The sequence below is a fragment of the Mirounga angustirostris genome, unplaced genomic scaffold (genome assembly GCF_029215605.1).
Source record: "Mirounga angustirostris isolate CCGP_5_RB_7025 unplaced genomic scaffold, mMirAng1.0.hap1 SCAF_10, whole genome shotgun sequence".
In the NCBI taxonomy this organism is placed as follows: Eukaryota; Metazoa; Chordata; class Mammalia; order Carnivora; family Phocidae; genus Mirounga; species Mirounga angustirostris.
This window is the reverse complement of record NW_026991718.1, coordinates 97,275,347-97,288,414: the sequence shown is the minus strand read 5'-3', so window position 1 is coordinate 97,288,414 and position 13,068 is coordinate 97,275,347. Positions and strand designations below refer to the sequence as shown.

Here is a 13,068-nt window from a genome sequence, read left to right as displayed (position 1 = left end):
GGGTCCTGGGATCAAGCCCCGCATCGGGCTCCCTGCTTGGCGGGAAGCCTGCTTCTCCCTCTCTCACTCCCCCTGCTTGTGTTCCTGCGGTTGCTATCTCTCTCTGTCAAATAAATAAATAAAATCTTTAAAAAAAAAAAAAAAGAGAGGTAACTATCACCATAATAATGTGGCATAGCAAGCCATCTTCAATCTTATGGGCTTAGAACAATAATCAGCTATCTTTTGTTCATGGATATGAGAATCAACTACATTTAGTGTGGGTTCGGAAGGAAGCCAGGCTGTGAGTTGAATCCAGGTCCTACTCTCCTTGGATCAACTGCTCCCTAAAGCATGTTCCTCTTAGGGTAAAAGTCAGGAGTATGAGAGGCCAAACCCCAACTATACAAATGTATTTCAAGTCTCTGTTTGACTCATGTCTCCTAATATCCCAATGGCCAAAGGAAATTCCCTGGCCAAGTCCAATGTCAAGGGACAGTGACATAGACTCCCGTGATGGTAGAAGATAGGAAATGAACATTTCTGAATAATTATCTAATCCACCACATTAATGGTAAGGTTGGAAGATAGATAAGGCAAAAGTTGTCAAGATGGTTCAAGAATACCACCTTAATTTGGGTCAATATCAACCACTCTAAATCCAGACAGGCCCTGCTTTCTATGGTTGTCATGACACCTATGTAACTACATACTCTGAGAAATAATTATTTGTCATTCTATTTGTTGCATGGATTTTATTGTCAATACAAATCTCAAAAGAAAAAGTTGAAGGATCCTCCAACATCTCTCCATGTTTATGTATTAAAAATCTGGTTAAGGGCGCCTGGGTGGCTCAGTTGGTTAAGCGACTGCCTTCAGCTCAGGTCATGATCCCAGGGTCCTGGGATCGAGTCCCGCATCGGGCTCCCTGCTCTGCAGGGAGCCTGCTTCTCCCTCTCCCACTCCCCCTGCTTGTGTTCCCTCTCTCGCTGTGTCTCTCTCTGTCAAATAAATAAATAAAATCTTTAAAAAAAAAAAAAATCTGGTTAAGGGTGCCTGGGTGGCTCAGTTGGTTAAGCGACTGCCTTCAGCTTGGGTCATGATCCTGGAGTCCCGGGATCGAGTCCCACATCGGGCTCCCTGCTCAGCAGGGGGTCTGCTTCTCCCTCTGCCCTCTTCCCTCTCATGCTCTCTGTCTCTCATTCTCTCTCTCTCAAATAAATAAATAAAATCTTTAAAAAAAAAAATCTGGTTAACTGCATTCTATGAGCATCTCAGTATCTTTTCTTTATGATGAGACCTGCTTAATTTATTACTTTTTATGTAATACAACTGACCTACAAAAGGTTTGGAGGAGGACAGTTGCTGTTGGTAATTGAAAATGAAAAAGGTACTGAATGTCCCAGACACTTTCTATTTTAGCATCTTTCATCTCCTGCTAGGAGCCCTGAAATGTACCTCTTGTTTGTGTTCCAAGCAGTAGCAATCAAAGTGGGGGGAGGGACAGGCAGACTGGAATAAACAAGCTGTAGAGGCCATTTTTGTTTTGATCATATTCTGTTGTCTATATGAAATGGACTCATTTCTCTGGGGCACTCAGTTACATTGCCCAGGAGGGTAAAAGCTGATAGGATAATACCAGTTCCACACCACACACATCAGAGTAACAAAGGTCTGTCATTCCTCTCCCTCTTCCCAAATACATCACACACAAACACACACACACACACTTGCACAACTCACTGCACACAGTCCTATATTCATACCATATGCACATATCCTGCATACTCATGATATTAAATTAATTAATAATGTCTATCAAACACACTTTGTGTTTTGGAAGCAGATCTGACAGATGATGCTGCTGCTTGAATGAAGCAATATAGAGAGCTACAACTTTGATTTCTGTTTTTATCTCTCTGTGTCATGGATCTCAAACCTGCCATTGCATCTCATGCTAATTTGTGCTGATATGGTGACATAATCTGAGATTTCTCATATGAATGTTTTGTATTACAAAATAATAAGGTTCAAAAGACAAAACGTAAGGCAAGCACCTTAAATGTTCACTATTTTTTGATCTGCCTTTTGGGTTTTGCTTTCTTCAACTTCTTCCTTTGTCTCTCACTCAATTCTTAATCATTTTCATTGAGCATTGTTTAATTGACTAGCATCCTGCCTATTGATAAAAAGTTCTCCATGATGCCACAGGGGTTTCTCCAAAGTAATATCACCAAAGGGTTATTATCATTGATGGTAATGACCTTGAAAGAGATTTCACGAAAGAATCAGCCACAGGTACCTTTAGATCCCATTACAAAAAACAACCCTGAAGGGAAAGTAAGGGAAGTAATGTTTAGTGTCAGGTCAATTAATTTCCCTTTCAGAGTAATCATTTCTTATAAAAAATAACAATACTGTTATGTGTTAATTAGTTCTGATGGTGTCTCAGAGAGTTAAACAAGGAGTTAAGACATTTTATAAGTTAGACAAGGAGTTAGAACATTCTGTAGTCATTTTAATAATGAAAAAGCCAAGGTAAAAGTCATTCAAAAAATTGACTAACAAAATATCCTCTTATGACATATTTGTTTGTGTCTTGCCCATTTTCTATTGGGTTCCCTGTCTCTCCTCTGTTATTTTGTATATTTGTTTCTTTTTATTCAGTGCAGGAATCAGTAATATATATCACAAATATCTTCTTCCACTCTGGCTTATTTTTTACTTTCTTAATGTTAAGTGTGTTTCCATAAATCAATGATGCTAACTTTAGTGTTGTCCAGATTATCAGTCTCTTCCCTGATGGTTATTGTTTTGTTTTTCCTGTGTAAGAAATTTTTGCCTAATGATGTGAAGGTTTTTTCCAAGTTACCTTTCACACTTAGTTCTAAAATTTACCTGTAATTGATTTTTGAGTATGGTGAAAACTATTCCTTCAGTGTAGGTCTACTGTTTTTGTCCCTGAACAAATTATGATTCTTCTTACCTGAAATTATTTTATTTCAAATTCAAATTTGAAAGGCACTTTTGTTTGGTATGAAATTTTACACTGGTGATCTTTCATTTAGCACTTTGAAGATGCCATTGCATTGTTTCTGCCTTCCATTATTTTTGCTGAGAAGGCATCTGTAAGTCCTGTCATTGCTATTTTGATGTACACTAGATAATTTTATATTTTTTCTTTAACATTGGTTTTCAGCAGTTTTACGACTGGCCTGACTGAAATTTGCTTTGCATTAATTCTGCTTGGAGATCAGAGCACTTTTAAAACAGTAGTTTGATATCCCATTAATTTGGGGAAATTAGCCATTATATCTTAAATATTGCTTTTGCCACATTACACACTGGATACTCATATGTCTACTAACTCTTTTCTATATTTTTCATCTGTACTTTATATTTTCTTCTAATCTAGTTTTCAGTTTACTAATCCCTTCTTTGGCTGTGTCTAATGGCTGCCAAATGCACCTACTGAGTTAATAACTTCAATTATAGTATATTTTCCAGTTCTGGAATTTATGTCTGACATTTTATTTTTATTTTTATTTTATTTTATTTATTTTACTTTTTTTAAAGATTTTATTTATTTGAGAGAGAGAGAATGAGAGAGAGCGAGTACATGAGAGGGGGGAGGGTCAGAGGGAGAAGCAGACTCCCTGCCAAGCAGGGAGCCCAATGCGGGACTCGATCCCGGGACTCCAGGATCATGACCTGAGCCAAAGGCAGTCGCTTAACCAATTGAGCCACCCAGGCGCCCCATGTCTGACATTTTAAATAGTGTCTAGTTATCTGATAAACTTTTTTGCCATGGAAATTCCCCAAATTGGCATCTAATTCTTAAACATATTAATCACTATTTTAAAATTCTGTCTATGATATCTAGATCTCTAACATGTCTCTATATGTTGTCTTATTCTCTTGGTTTTCAGTGATTAGTTCTTGTTCTTCTGGAATGCCAGGTAATTTTTTATTGAGTGCTGGACACTGTGTGTGAATAACTGTAGAGATAGCTTGAGGCTCTGGGTGGTTTTATCTCATTTTGGAAAGGATTTATTTTTGCTTCTGACAGGCCAGTAGGATTGAGCAGAGCACTGCCATATAATCAGGGATTGAATTGATTAAAAACAGGACTTCAGTTTTTTTAAGAGCTGGTCTATATCAAGTTCATCCTTGCCCCCAGAATATAGCCCTTCAGATGCCCAGAAAAGACTTGAGATGCTTTTCTAGGCACCTCTTCCTTGGTTAGCCCTGATCTCCACGTTTTGCCCCTCCCCACCCCTCAGGCCTCATAAGACATCTGGAGGCTCTGTTCAACTTGTTGGCACATGTGGAATGTCAGACTCAGCATTTTATACCTCCTCAAGCTTGTGCTGTATTGATGGCTCTCTACTGAGTGAAAATAGTTTCTTAAATAATCTCTCCAGTGTTTCTAACTGTTACTGGTAGAAGGGTTAGTCTACATCATGATAATTCACCTTAGGCTGAATTCCCTTTCTCAGTGTAATTTCAATTTGCATTTCTTTCATTATGAGCAAAGTGAATCATCTTTCACATGACTACAGGCCATTTTTATTTATTTATTTTTTTATGAACTGTCTGTTAAATTTCTTGCTCAACTTTCTACCCAGAATCTCTTTTTTAGAAGTACTTTAAATATTAAAGATATTAACCCTTCATCTATAATAAAAGGTGTAAGTATTTTTCCTCAATTTATAATATTCTTCTTCTAAACATTTCTTATGGTGTTTTTTCCATCCAAAAACTTATTATGTTTATATAAAATCAAATATTTCCATTTTTTCCTTATTCTATTTTGAAGCATAATTAACCAAGATTTCCTGCTCTGAGGCTTAGAGAAATCCATCAGTGATCTCGTCTGTAATTGTGCCTAGAGGAATGTGTTGATGAGAAATTGAAAATGGTCCACTTTCTACAATTGGTGGAGTGAGAAAGAATATGATATGGTTTTAAGCCCAGTTGGAAGGTTCAAGTTTTATTTTCCCTTTCCAAACCTCATCCTCAGGAACTAATGAAAACAACTTATGGGCACAGTTACTTTCACTTGTAGGCTTGGGATCAATCGGTCATTTCTTTTCTTCTGTTATCCTTTTCCTGATTTCTCTCATCTACCTTCATCTCATCAAAGTTACTTCTACACTGACATCTTGCAAATACCCACATGCCTATTCACAATTTGCTTCCTCAGGACTGGATGCAAAAGCTTGTTTGGCATCACCACTTATGTGGCTCTACACTTCAGACTTCAAATCTAAAATGGCTTTCTTCATCTTCCCCCACTCTGTTTGTTTTATATGTCTTCAAGTACTAACCTTCCTACCGTTCATCCACCAGGGTTCAGAGATTGGTCATCTTTGAGTCCTACTTCATGATTGTCAGCTTCAGTAAATCATTGCCAAGAGTGCAAGTTCTGTCTTTGAAGATACCTTCCTTTGAAGAGATTATAAACTGGAACTTTACCATCCTTGCTTCATCCTCACCAACAGCACACCAAATTTAACATGCTCCGAGCTCAATAAGTACTCATGTAATGAAAATACACCCAACCTTCCACTTTAAAAAAGTATAGAAATAATAAAAATTTTGAAGTTATGGATTGCCAGACCTTTATCTGTATCTATATTTGTAAATGTCCTTGGTCTTCAAGTTGTGAAAATGTAATAGATATTTATCTAAGATGGAAGATGTTATTGTCCTTTAGGCTATCTGGGAAATTTCTCACAATAAGAAAAAACAACCCACTTACTACTACATTGAAGCATGTTGTATAGCTTCAGCCACAGTAAATGGATGACAAGCCCTCTGAAGCTGTGCAAAATAAAGATCAATCATAACAGAAATTAACTAAAGACTTGATTCTCAGCAATTCAAAATGGCAGCATCTGAGACCATCTCCTAGGAAAGTATCTAAGCCATTCATTTTGTGTTTAAACAAAAAGACCTCACTGCCAGGGAAATGAATATTTCAGCTTTCAGGCATGCCTAAGGCAAAACAGGTTTTTTTTTTCCCTTTTCTCTTCAAAAGTTAAGCTACATAAACTTACACACACACAAACACACACACACACAAACATTTCCCTAAATTTAAATTGTAGGTTGTTCTGATTAAACCAAGTTTTCCTGCTTTCATGCTACCAGATTTTTGAGAAATTGTGTATGTATGTATGCGATTATCTCAGAAATTAAAGAGAATTTAGATGACAGCGCGAAAGAATTCAGGCAGCTCAACCCACTATTTCCTCCCTTAACCTTTTCTGCAAAAGAAGTTGAATCCTGGGAGTATTTTTAAATTTAAGAGGGCAATGGAGGGTGACAGAACAATTGGCAGTCAGGCTGTTCTAATTCTCTATTAATCAAGGACTATCTTCTTTCTTTCAGCTCAAGGCGAGGACACACCTAGAGTTCCTGTGCAAAGCGAAGGCTCTGGCTACACAGAAAACTCTCCAAGTCCTGATGGTAAGTTCTGAGCTATTTGAGCTCATGCAAACTACAAATCTGACACATTTTCTGTATGTATTCTAGGATTAAAGGAGCTATCTATTCTATGAAGCAACATATTCAGTTAGAACAAGGTAAAGTTCAAAAACCATGTTCTACTAGGAACTAATAAAATTAGCAGACTTAAAAAAAAAAAAAAAAACTGGTGCTAGCTATTTTAGAACACTATGTGCCTCAGGTTAATCACACCTTGTAATTTGGAGGCCATAGTGGGTAATTCCAAGGGTAAACTGGACTGAAGTTCAACTGGTGAACTTTATGAGAGTATCACTTACTTCCACAAAAAGTACTTGCCCAAAGTTAGCCCTGCTCTATAGGGACTGAGGGAAACATTCAGGAGAGCTCCGACTTGAGTTTGGGCTAAGGTTATCTTGGACCTTCATCACTTTACCTCACTATATCACTTCAGATGGCTTGACCAAAAATACAGTGGATCTTTAAAAGCACCTTAGAAATCAGTTTACAAAAGTCTGTCTTTATTTACATCTCATTTTGAAGGCATCTGAATACTCTGAGCCTAAGGAATATAAATATACCCTCTCCCTATATAATGATGCTGGGAATGCTTTGAAATATTACTTGCAGGCGCCTGGGTGGCTCAGTTGTTAAGCATCTGCCTTTGGCTCAGGTCATGATCCCAGGGTCCTGGGATCGAGTCCCACATCGGGCTCCCTGCTCGGCAGGAAGCCTGCTTCTCCCTCTCCCACTCCCCCTGCTTGTGTTCTTGCTCTCTCTATCTCTCTGTCAAATAAATAAATAAAATCTTTAAAAAATATATTACTTGCATTCAAAAAACAATTATTTGGGAATATATGATTTAATAAATATTTGATTCCACCATCCCCCAGAGCTCAGGAGAACCAAAATTGGTTAGTGATCAACCGTTCATGTATACCTTGCTATTTGGTTCATTTTATCAAAAGACAAAAAGCAACTTACTTCGAATTGATAATGACCTTGGCAAAAATTCAACTGGTAAAAGTTACTTGGTGAATTTATTTGGTGGTTGTAAATAGAGTTTTCTGTACTAGGTATTCCACCCTGGTAGAAGCTTTTCATCACCTGAATTTCCTCCCTTCATCATAACCCTTCCATACAAACGGATTTTTTTTTTTAACTCATAGGTTGCATTACCTAGGAGAATAATGTTTTTCAACCTCAGATCCATTAAAAGCTACCACATATTAGTCATGCTCAGTTGAATGAAACCCACCGCAGCCTGGTTGTGACATTATAGACATGGTTCATAACTAATTCTTTACAAAACATGTTCTGAAGCATAGCAGGCCCATACGATGCTCATTGAATAAAAGGGAAATAAACATGGAAAATACTAACATTTACTCCTTACTCTGAGATTCTCCATGCATATTATAGGCTCTCAAAAGGTTCAGCTGTAAAGAAACTTACCAACATTGTTTACCATTGCTTTTCCCAAACTTATTTGATCATGGGAAGCTATTTATTACTAGGTTTTGGGACCAGTGACCCTTGGGTTGGAGGAAGAAACAGAGAAAGGGTGCTCTCCTATATTTTATTCTGCACACTACCTCATGGAGATGGGCGACCTTACAGTAATTTTGTAGACCAAGCTGGAAAGTACATGCATTATTCTCCTTATATAGGTAGCTTTGCTGCATCTGGCCAGTTTACACCTGGGGCTTAGAAAAAGAAACCCAGAAACCAAGGATAGTTTGCAAGTGGAACAGAGACCTTTTTTTCCCCTATTTTTAAAATTTTTTTATTGTTATGTTAATCACCATACATTATATCATTAGTTTTTGATGTACTCTTCCATGATTCATTGTTTGTGCATAACATACAGGGCTCCATGCAGAACGTGCCCTCTTTAATACCCATCAACAGGCTAACCCATCCTCCCACCCCCTTCCCCTCTAGAACCCTGTTTGTTTTTCAGAGTCCATCATCTCTCATGGTTCGTCTCCCCCTCTGAATTCCCCCCCTTCATTCTTCTCCTCCTGCTATCTTCTTCTTTTTCTTTTTTTTTTTCTTAACATATATTACATTATTTGTTTCAGAGGTACAGATCTGTGATTCAACAGTCTTGCACAATTCACAGTGCTCACCATAGCACATACCCTCCCCAATGTCTATCACCCAGCCACCCCATCCCTCCCACCCCCCACCACTCCTGCAACCCTCAGTTTGTTTCCTGAGATTAAGAATTCCTCGTATCAGTGAGGTCATAGGATACATGTCTTTCTCTGATTGACTTATTTCACTCAGCATAACACCCTCCAGTTCCATCCACGTCATTGCAAATGGCAAGCTCTCATTCCTTTTGATGGCTGCATAGTATTCCATTGTATATCTATACCACATCTTCTTTATCCATTCATCTGTCGATGGACATCTTGGCTCTTTCCACAGTTTGGCTATTGTGGACATTGCTACTATAAACATCAGGGGGAACGTATCCCTTCAGATCCCTACATTTGTGTCTTTGGGGTAAATACCCAGTAGTGCAATTGCTGGATTGTAGGGCAGCTTTATTTTCAACTTTTTGAGGAACCTCCATACTGTTTTCCAGAGTGGTTGCACCAGCTTGCATTCCCACCAACAGTGTAGGAGGGTTCCCTTTCTCCTCATCCCTGCCAACATCTGTCGTTTCCTGACTTGTTCATTTTAGCCATTCTGACTGGTGAGAAGGTATCTCATTGAGGTTTTGATTTGGATTTCCCTGATGCTGAGGGATGTTGAGCACTTTTTCATGTGCCTGTTGGCCATTTGGATGTCTTCTTTGGAAAAATGTCTGTTCATGTCTTCTGCCCATTTCTTGATTGGATTCTTTGTTCTTTGGGTGTTGAGTTTGATAAGTTCTTTATAGATTTTGGACACTAGCCCTTTATCTGATATGTCATTTGCAACCATCTTCTCCCATTCGGTTGTCTTTTGGTTTTGTTAACTGTTTCTTTTGCTGTGCAAAAGCTTTTTATCTTGATGAAATCCCAATAGTTCATTTTTGCCCTTGCTTCCCTTGCCTTTGGTGATGTTTCTAGGAAGAAGTTGCTGCGGCTGAGGTTGAACAGGTTGCTGCCTGTGTTTTCCTTTAGGATTTTGATGGACTCCTGTCTCACATTTAGGTCTTTCAACTATTTTGAGTCTATTTTTGTGTGTGGTGTAAGGAAATGGTCCAGTTTCATTCTTCTGCACATGACTGTCCAATTTTCCCAACACCATTTGTTGAAGAGACTGTCTTTTTTCCATTGGACATTCTTTCCTGCTTTGTCAAAGATTAGTTGACCATAGAGTTGAGGGTCCATTTCTGGGCTCTCTATTCTGTTCCATTGATCTGTGTGTCTGTTTTGGTGCCAGTACCATACCGTCTTGATGATTACAGCTTTGTAATAGAGCTGGATGTCCGGAATTGTGATGCTCCCAACTTTGCTTTTCTTTTTCAACATTCCTCTGGCTATTCAGGGTCTTTTCTGCTTCCATACAAATTTTAGGATTATTTGTTCCATTTCTTTGAAAAAAGTGGATGGTATTTTGAAGGGGATTGCATTAAATGTGTAGCTTGCTCTAGGTAGCATTGACATCTTCACAATATTTGTTCTTCCAATCCATGAGCATGGGACGTTTTTCCATTTCTTTGTGTCTTCCTCAATTTCTTTCATGAGTATTTTATACTTTTCTGAGTAGATTCTTTGCCTCTTTGGTTAGATTTATTCCTAGGTGTCCTATGGTTTGGGATGCAATTGTAAATGGAATCGACTCCTTAATTTCTCTTTCTTCTGTCTTGTTGTTGGTGTATAGAAATGCCACTGATTTCTGTGCATTTATTTTATATCTGCCACTTTACTGAATTCCTGTATGAGTTCTAGCAGTTTTGGGGTGGAGTCTTTGGGGTTTTCCACATAAAGTATCATATCATCGGCAAAGAGTGAGAGTTTGATTTCTTCTTTGCCAATTTGGATGCCTTTGATTTCTTTTTGTTGTCTGATTGCTGTGGCTAGGACTTCCAATACTATGTTGAATAGCAGTGGTGATAGTGGACATCCCTGCCATGTTCCTGACCTTAGGGGGAAAGCTCTCAGTTTTTCCCCATTGAGAATGATACTCGCTGTGGGTTTTTCATAGATGGCTTTTATGATATTGAGGTATGTACCCTCTATCCCTATACTCTGAAGAGTTTTGATCAAGAAAGGATGCTGTACTTTGTCAAATGCTTTTTCTGCATCTATTGAGAGGATCATATGATTCTTTTTCTTTCTTTTGTTTATGTATTGTATCACGTTGACTGATTTGTGGATGTTGGACCAACCTTGCAGCCCAGGGATAAATCCCACTTGGTCATGGTGAATAATCCTTTTAATGTACTGTTGTATCCTATTGGCTAGTATTTTGGTGAGAATTGTTGCATCCATGTTCATCAATGGATGATGGTCTATAATTCTCCTTTTTGATGGGGTCTTTGTCTGGTTTGGGGATCAAGGTAATGGTGGCCTCATAAAACGAGTTTGGAAGTTTTCCTTCCATTTCTATTTTTTGGAACAGTTTCAGAAGAATGGGTATTAATTCTTCTTGAAATGTTTGGTAGAATTCCCCTGGGAAGCCATCTGGCCCTGGGCTTTTGTTTGTTGGGAGATTTTTGATGACTGCTTCAATTTCCTTAGTGGTTATAGGTCTGTTCAGGTTTTCTATTTCTTCCTGGTTCAGTTTTGGTAGTTGACACATCTCTAGGAATGCATCCATTTCTTCCAGGTTATCTAATTTGCTGGCATAGAGTTGCTCATAATACGTTCTTATAATGGTTTGTATTTCTTTGGTGTTGGTTGTGATCTCTCCTCTTTCATTCATGATTTTGTTGATTTGGGTCATTTCTCTCTTCTTTTTGATAAGTCTGGCCAGGGGTTTATCAATCTTCTTAATTCTTTCAAAGAATCAGCTCCTAGTTTCATTGATCTGTTCTACTGTTCTTTTGGTTTCTATTTCATTGATTTCTGCTCTGATCTTTATTATTTCTCTTCTCCTGCTGGGTTTAGGCTTTATTTGCTGTTCTTTCTCCAGCTCCTTTAGGTGTAGGGTTAGGTTGTGTATTTGAGACCTTTCTTGTTTCTTGAGAAAGGCTTGTATTGCTATATACTTTCCTCTTAGGACTGCCTTTGCTGCATCCCAAAGATTTTGAACAGTTGTGTTTTCATTTTCATTGGTTTCCATGAGTTTTTTTAATTCTTCTTTAATTTCCTGGTTGACCCATTCATCCTTTAGTAGGATGTTCTTTAGCCTCCATGTATTTGAGTTCTTTCTGACTTTCCTCTTGTGATTGAGTTCTAGTTTCAAAGCATTGTGGTCTGAAAATAGGCAGGGAATGATCCCAATCTTTTGGTACCGGTTGAGACCTGATTTATGACCTAGGATGTGATCTATTCTGGAGAATGTTCCATGGGCACGAGAGAAGAATGTGTATTCTGTTGCTTTGGGATGGAATGTTCTGAATATATCTGTCAAGTCCATTTGGTCCAGTGTGTCATTTAAGGTCTTTATTTCCTTGTTGATCTTTTGCTTAGACGATCTGTCCATTTCAGTGAGGGGGGTATTAAAGTCCCCCACTATTATTGTATTGTTGTCGATGTGTTTCTTTGCTTTTGTTATTAATTGCCTTATATAATTGGCTGCTCCCATGTTAGGGGCATAGATATTTACAATTGTTAGATCTTCTTGTTGGATAGACCCTTTAAGTAGGATGTAGTGTCCTTTCTCATCTCTTATTACAGTCTTTGGTTTAAAATCTAATTTGTCTGATATAAGGATTGCCACCCCAGCTTTCTTTTGGTGTCCATTAGCATGGTAAATGGTTTTCCACACCCTCACTTTCAATCTGGGGGTGTCTTTGGGTCTAAAATGAGTCTCTTGCAGACAGCATATCGATGGGTCTTGTTTTTTAATCCAATCTGATAGTCTGTGTCTTTTGATTGGGGCATTTAGCCCAATTACATTCAGGGTAACTATTGAAAGATATGAATTTAGTGCCATTGTATTTCCCGTAAGGTGACTGTTACTGTATATTGTCTGTGTTCCTTTCTGGTCTGGGTTGCTCTTAGGCTCTCTCTTTGCTTAGAGGACCCCTTTCAAGATTTCTTGTAGGGCTGGTTTCGTGTTTGCAAATTCCTTTTTTTGTGTTTGTTTGTCCTGGAAGCTTTTTATCTCTCCTTCTATTTTCAATGACAGCCTAGCTGGATATATTATTCTTGGCTGCGTATTTTTCTCATTTAGTGCTCTGAACATATCCTGCCAGTCCTTTCTGGCCTGCCAGGTCTCTGTGGATAGGTCTGTTGCCAATCTAATGTTTCTACCATTGTAGGTTACAGATCTCTTGTCCTGAGCTGCTTTCAGGATTTTCTCTTTGTCTCTGAGACTCGTAAGTTTTACTATTAGATGTCAGGGTGTTGACCTATTTTTATTGATTTTGAGAGGGGTTCTCTATGCCTCCTGGATTTTGAGGCCTGTTTCCTTCCCCAAATTAGGGAAGTTCTCTGCTATTATTTGCAGAGACCTGCTTTTAAAACCTTCCTCCTTGAGAAAGAGTTGGGTGGTTTGCCCTTCAATGTC

The 13,068-nt window shown here is 38.3% G+C and overlaps 1 protein-coding gene across 3 annotated transcripts in view; it reads left to right on the top strand.

The window, feature by feature from the left end:
• The window catches only part of MACROD2 (mono-ADP ribosylhydrolase 2), a 2,039,999-nt gene that overhangs the window by 2,016,968 nt on the left and 9,963 nt on the right, over positions 1 to 13,068 (top strand). For all 3 annotated transcript variants that reach the window (XM_064572799.1, XM_064572800.1, XM_064572801.1), the window contains one exon: positions 6,376 to 6,453. In XM_064572799.1, coding sequence (XP_064428869.1) covers positions 6,376 to 6,453 — 78 coding nt within the window. The remainder of the gene's footprint in view (positions 1 to 6,375; positions 6,454 to 13,068) is intronic.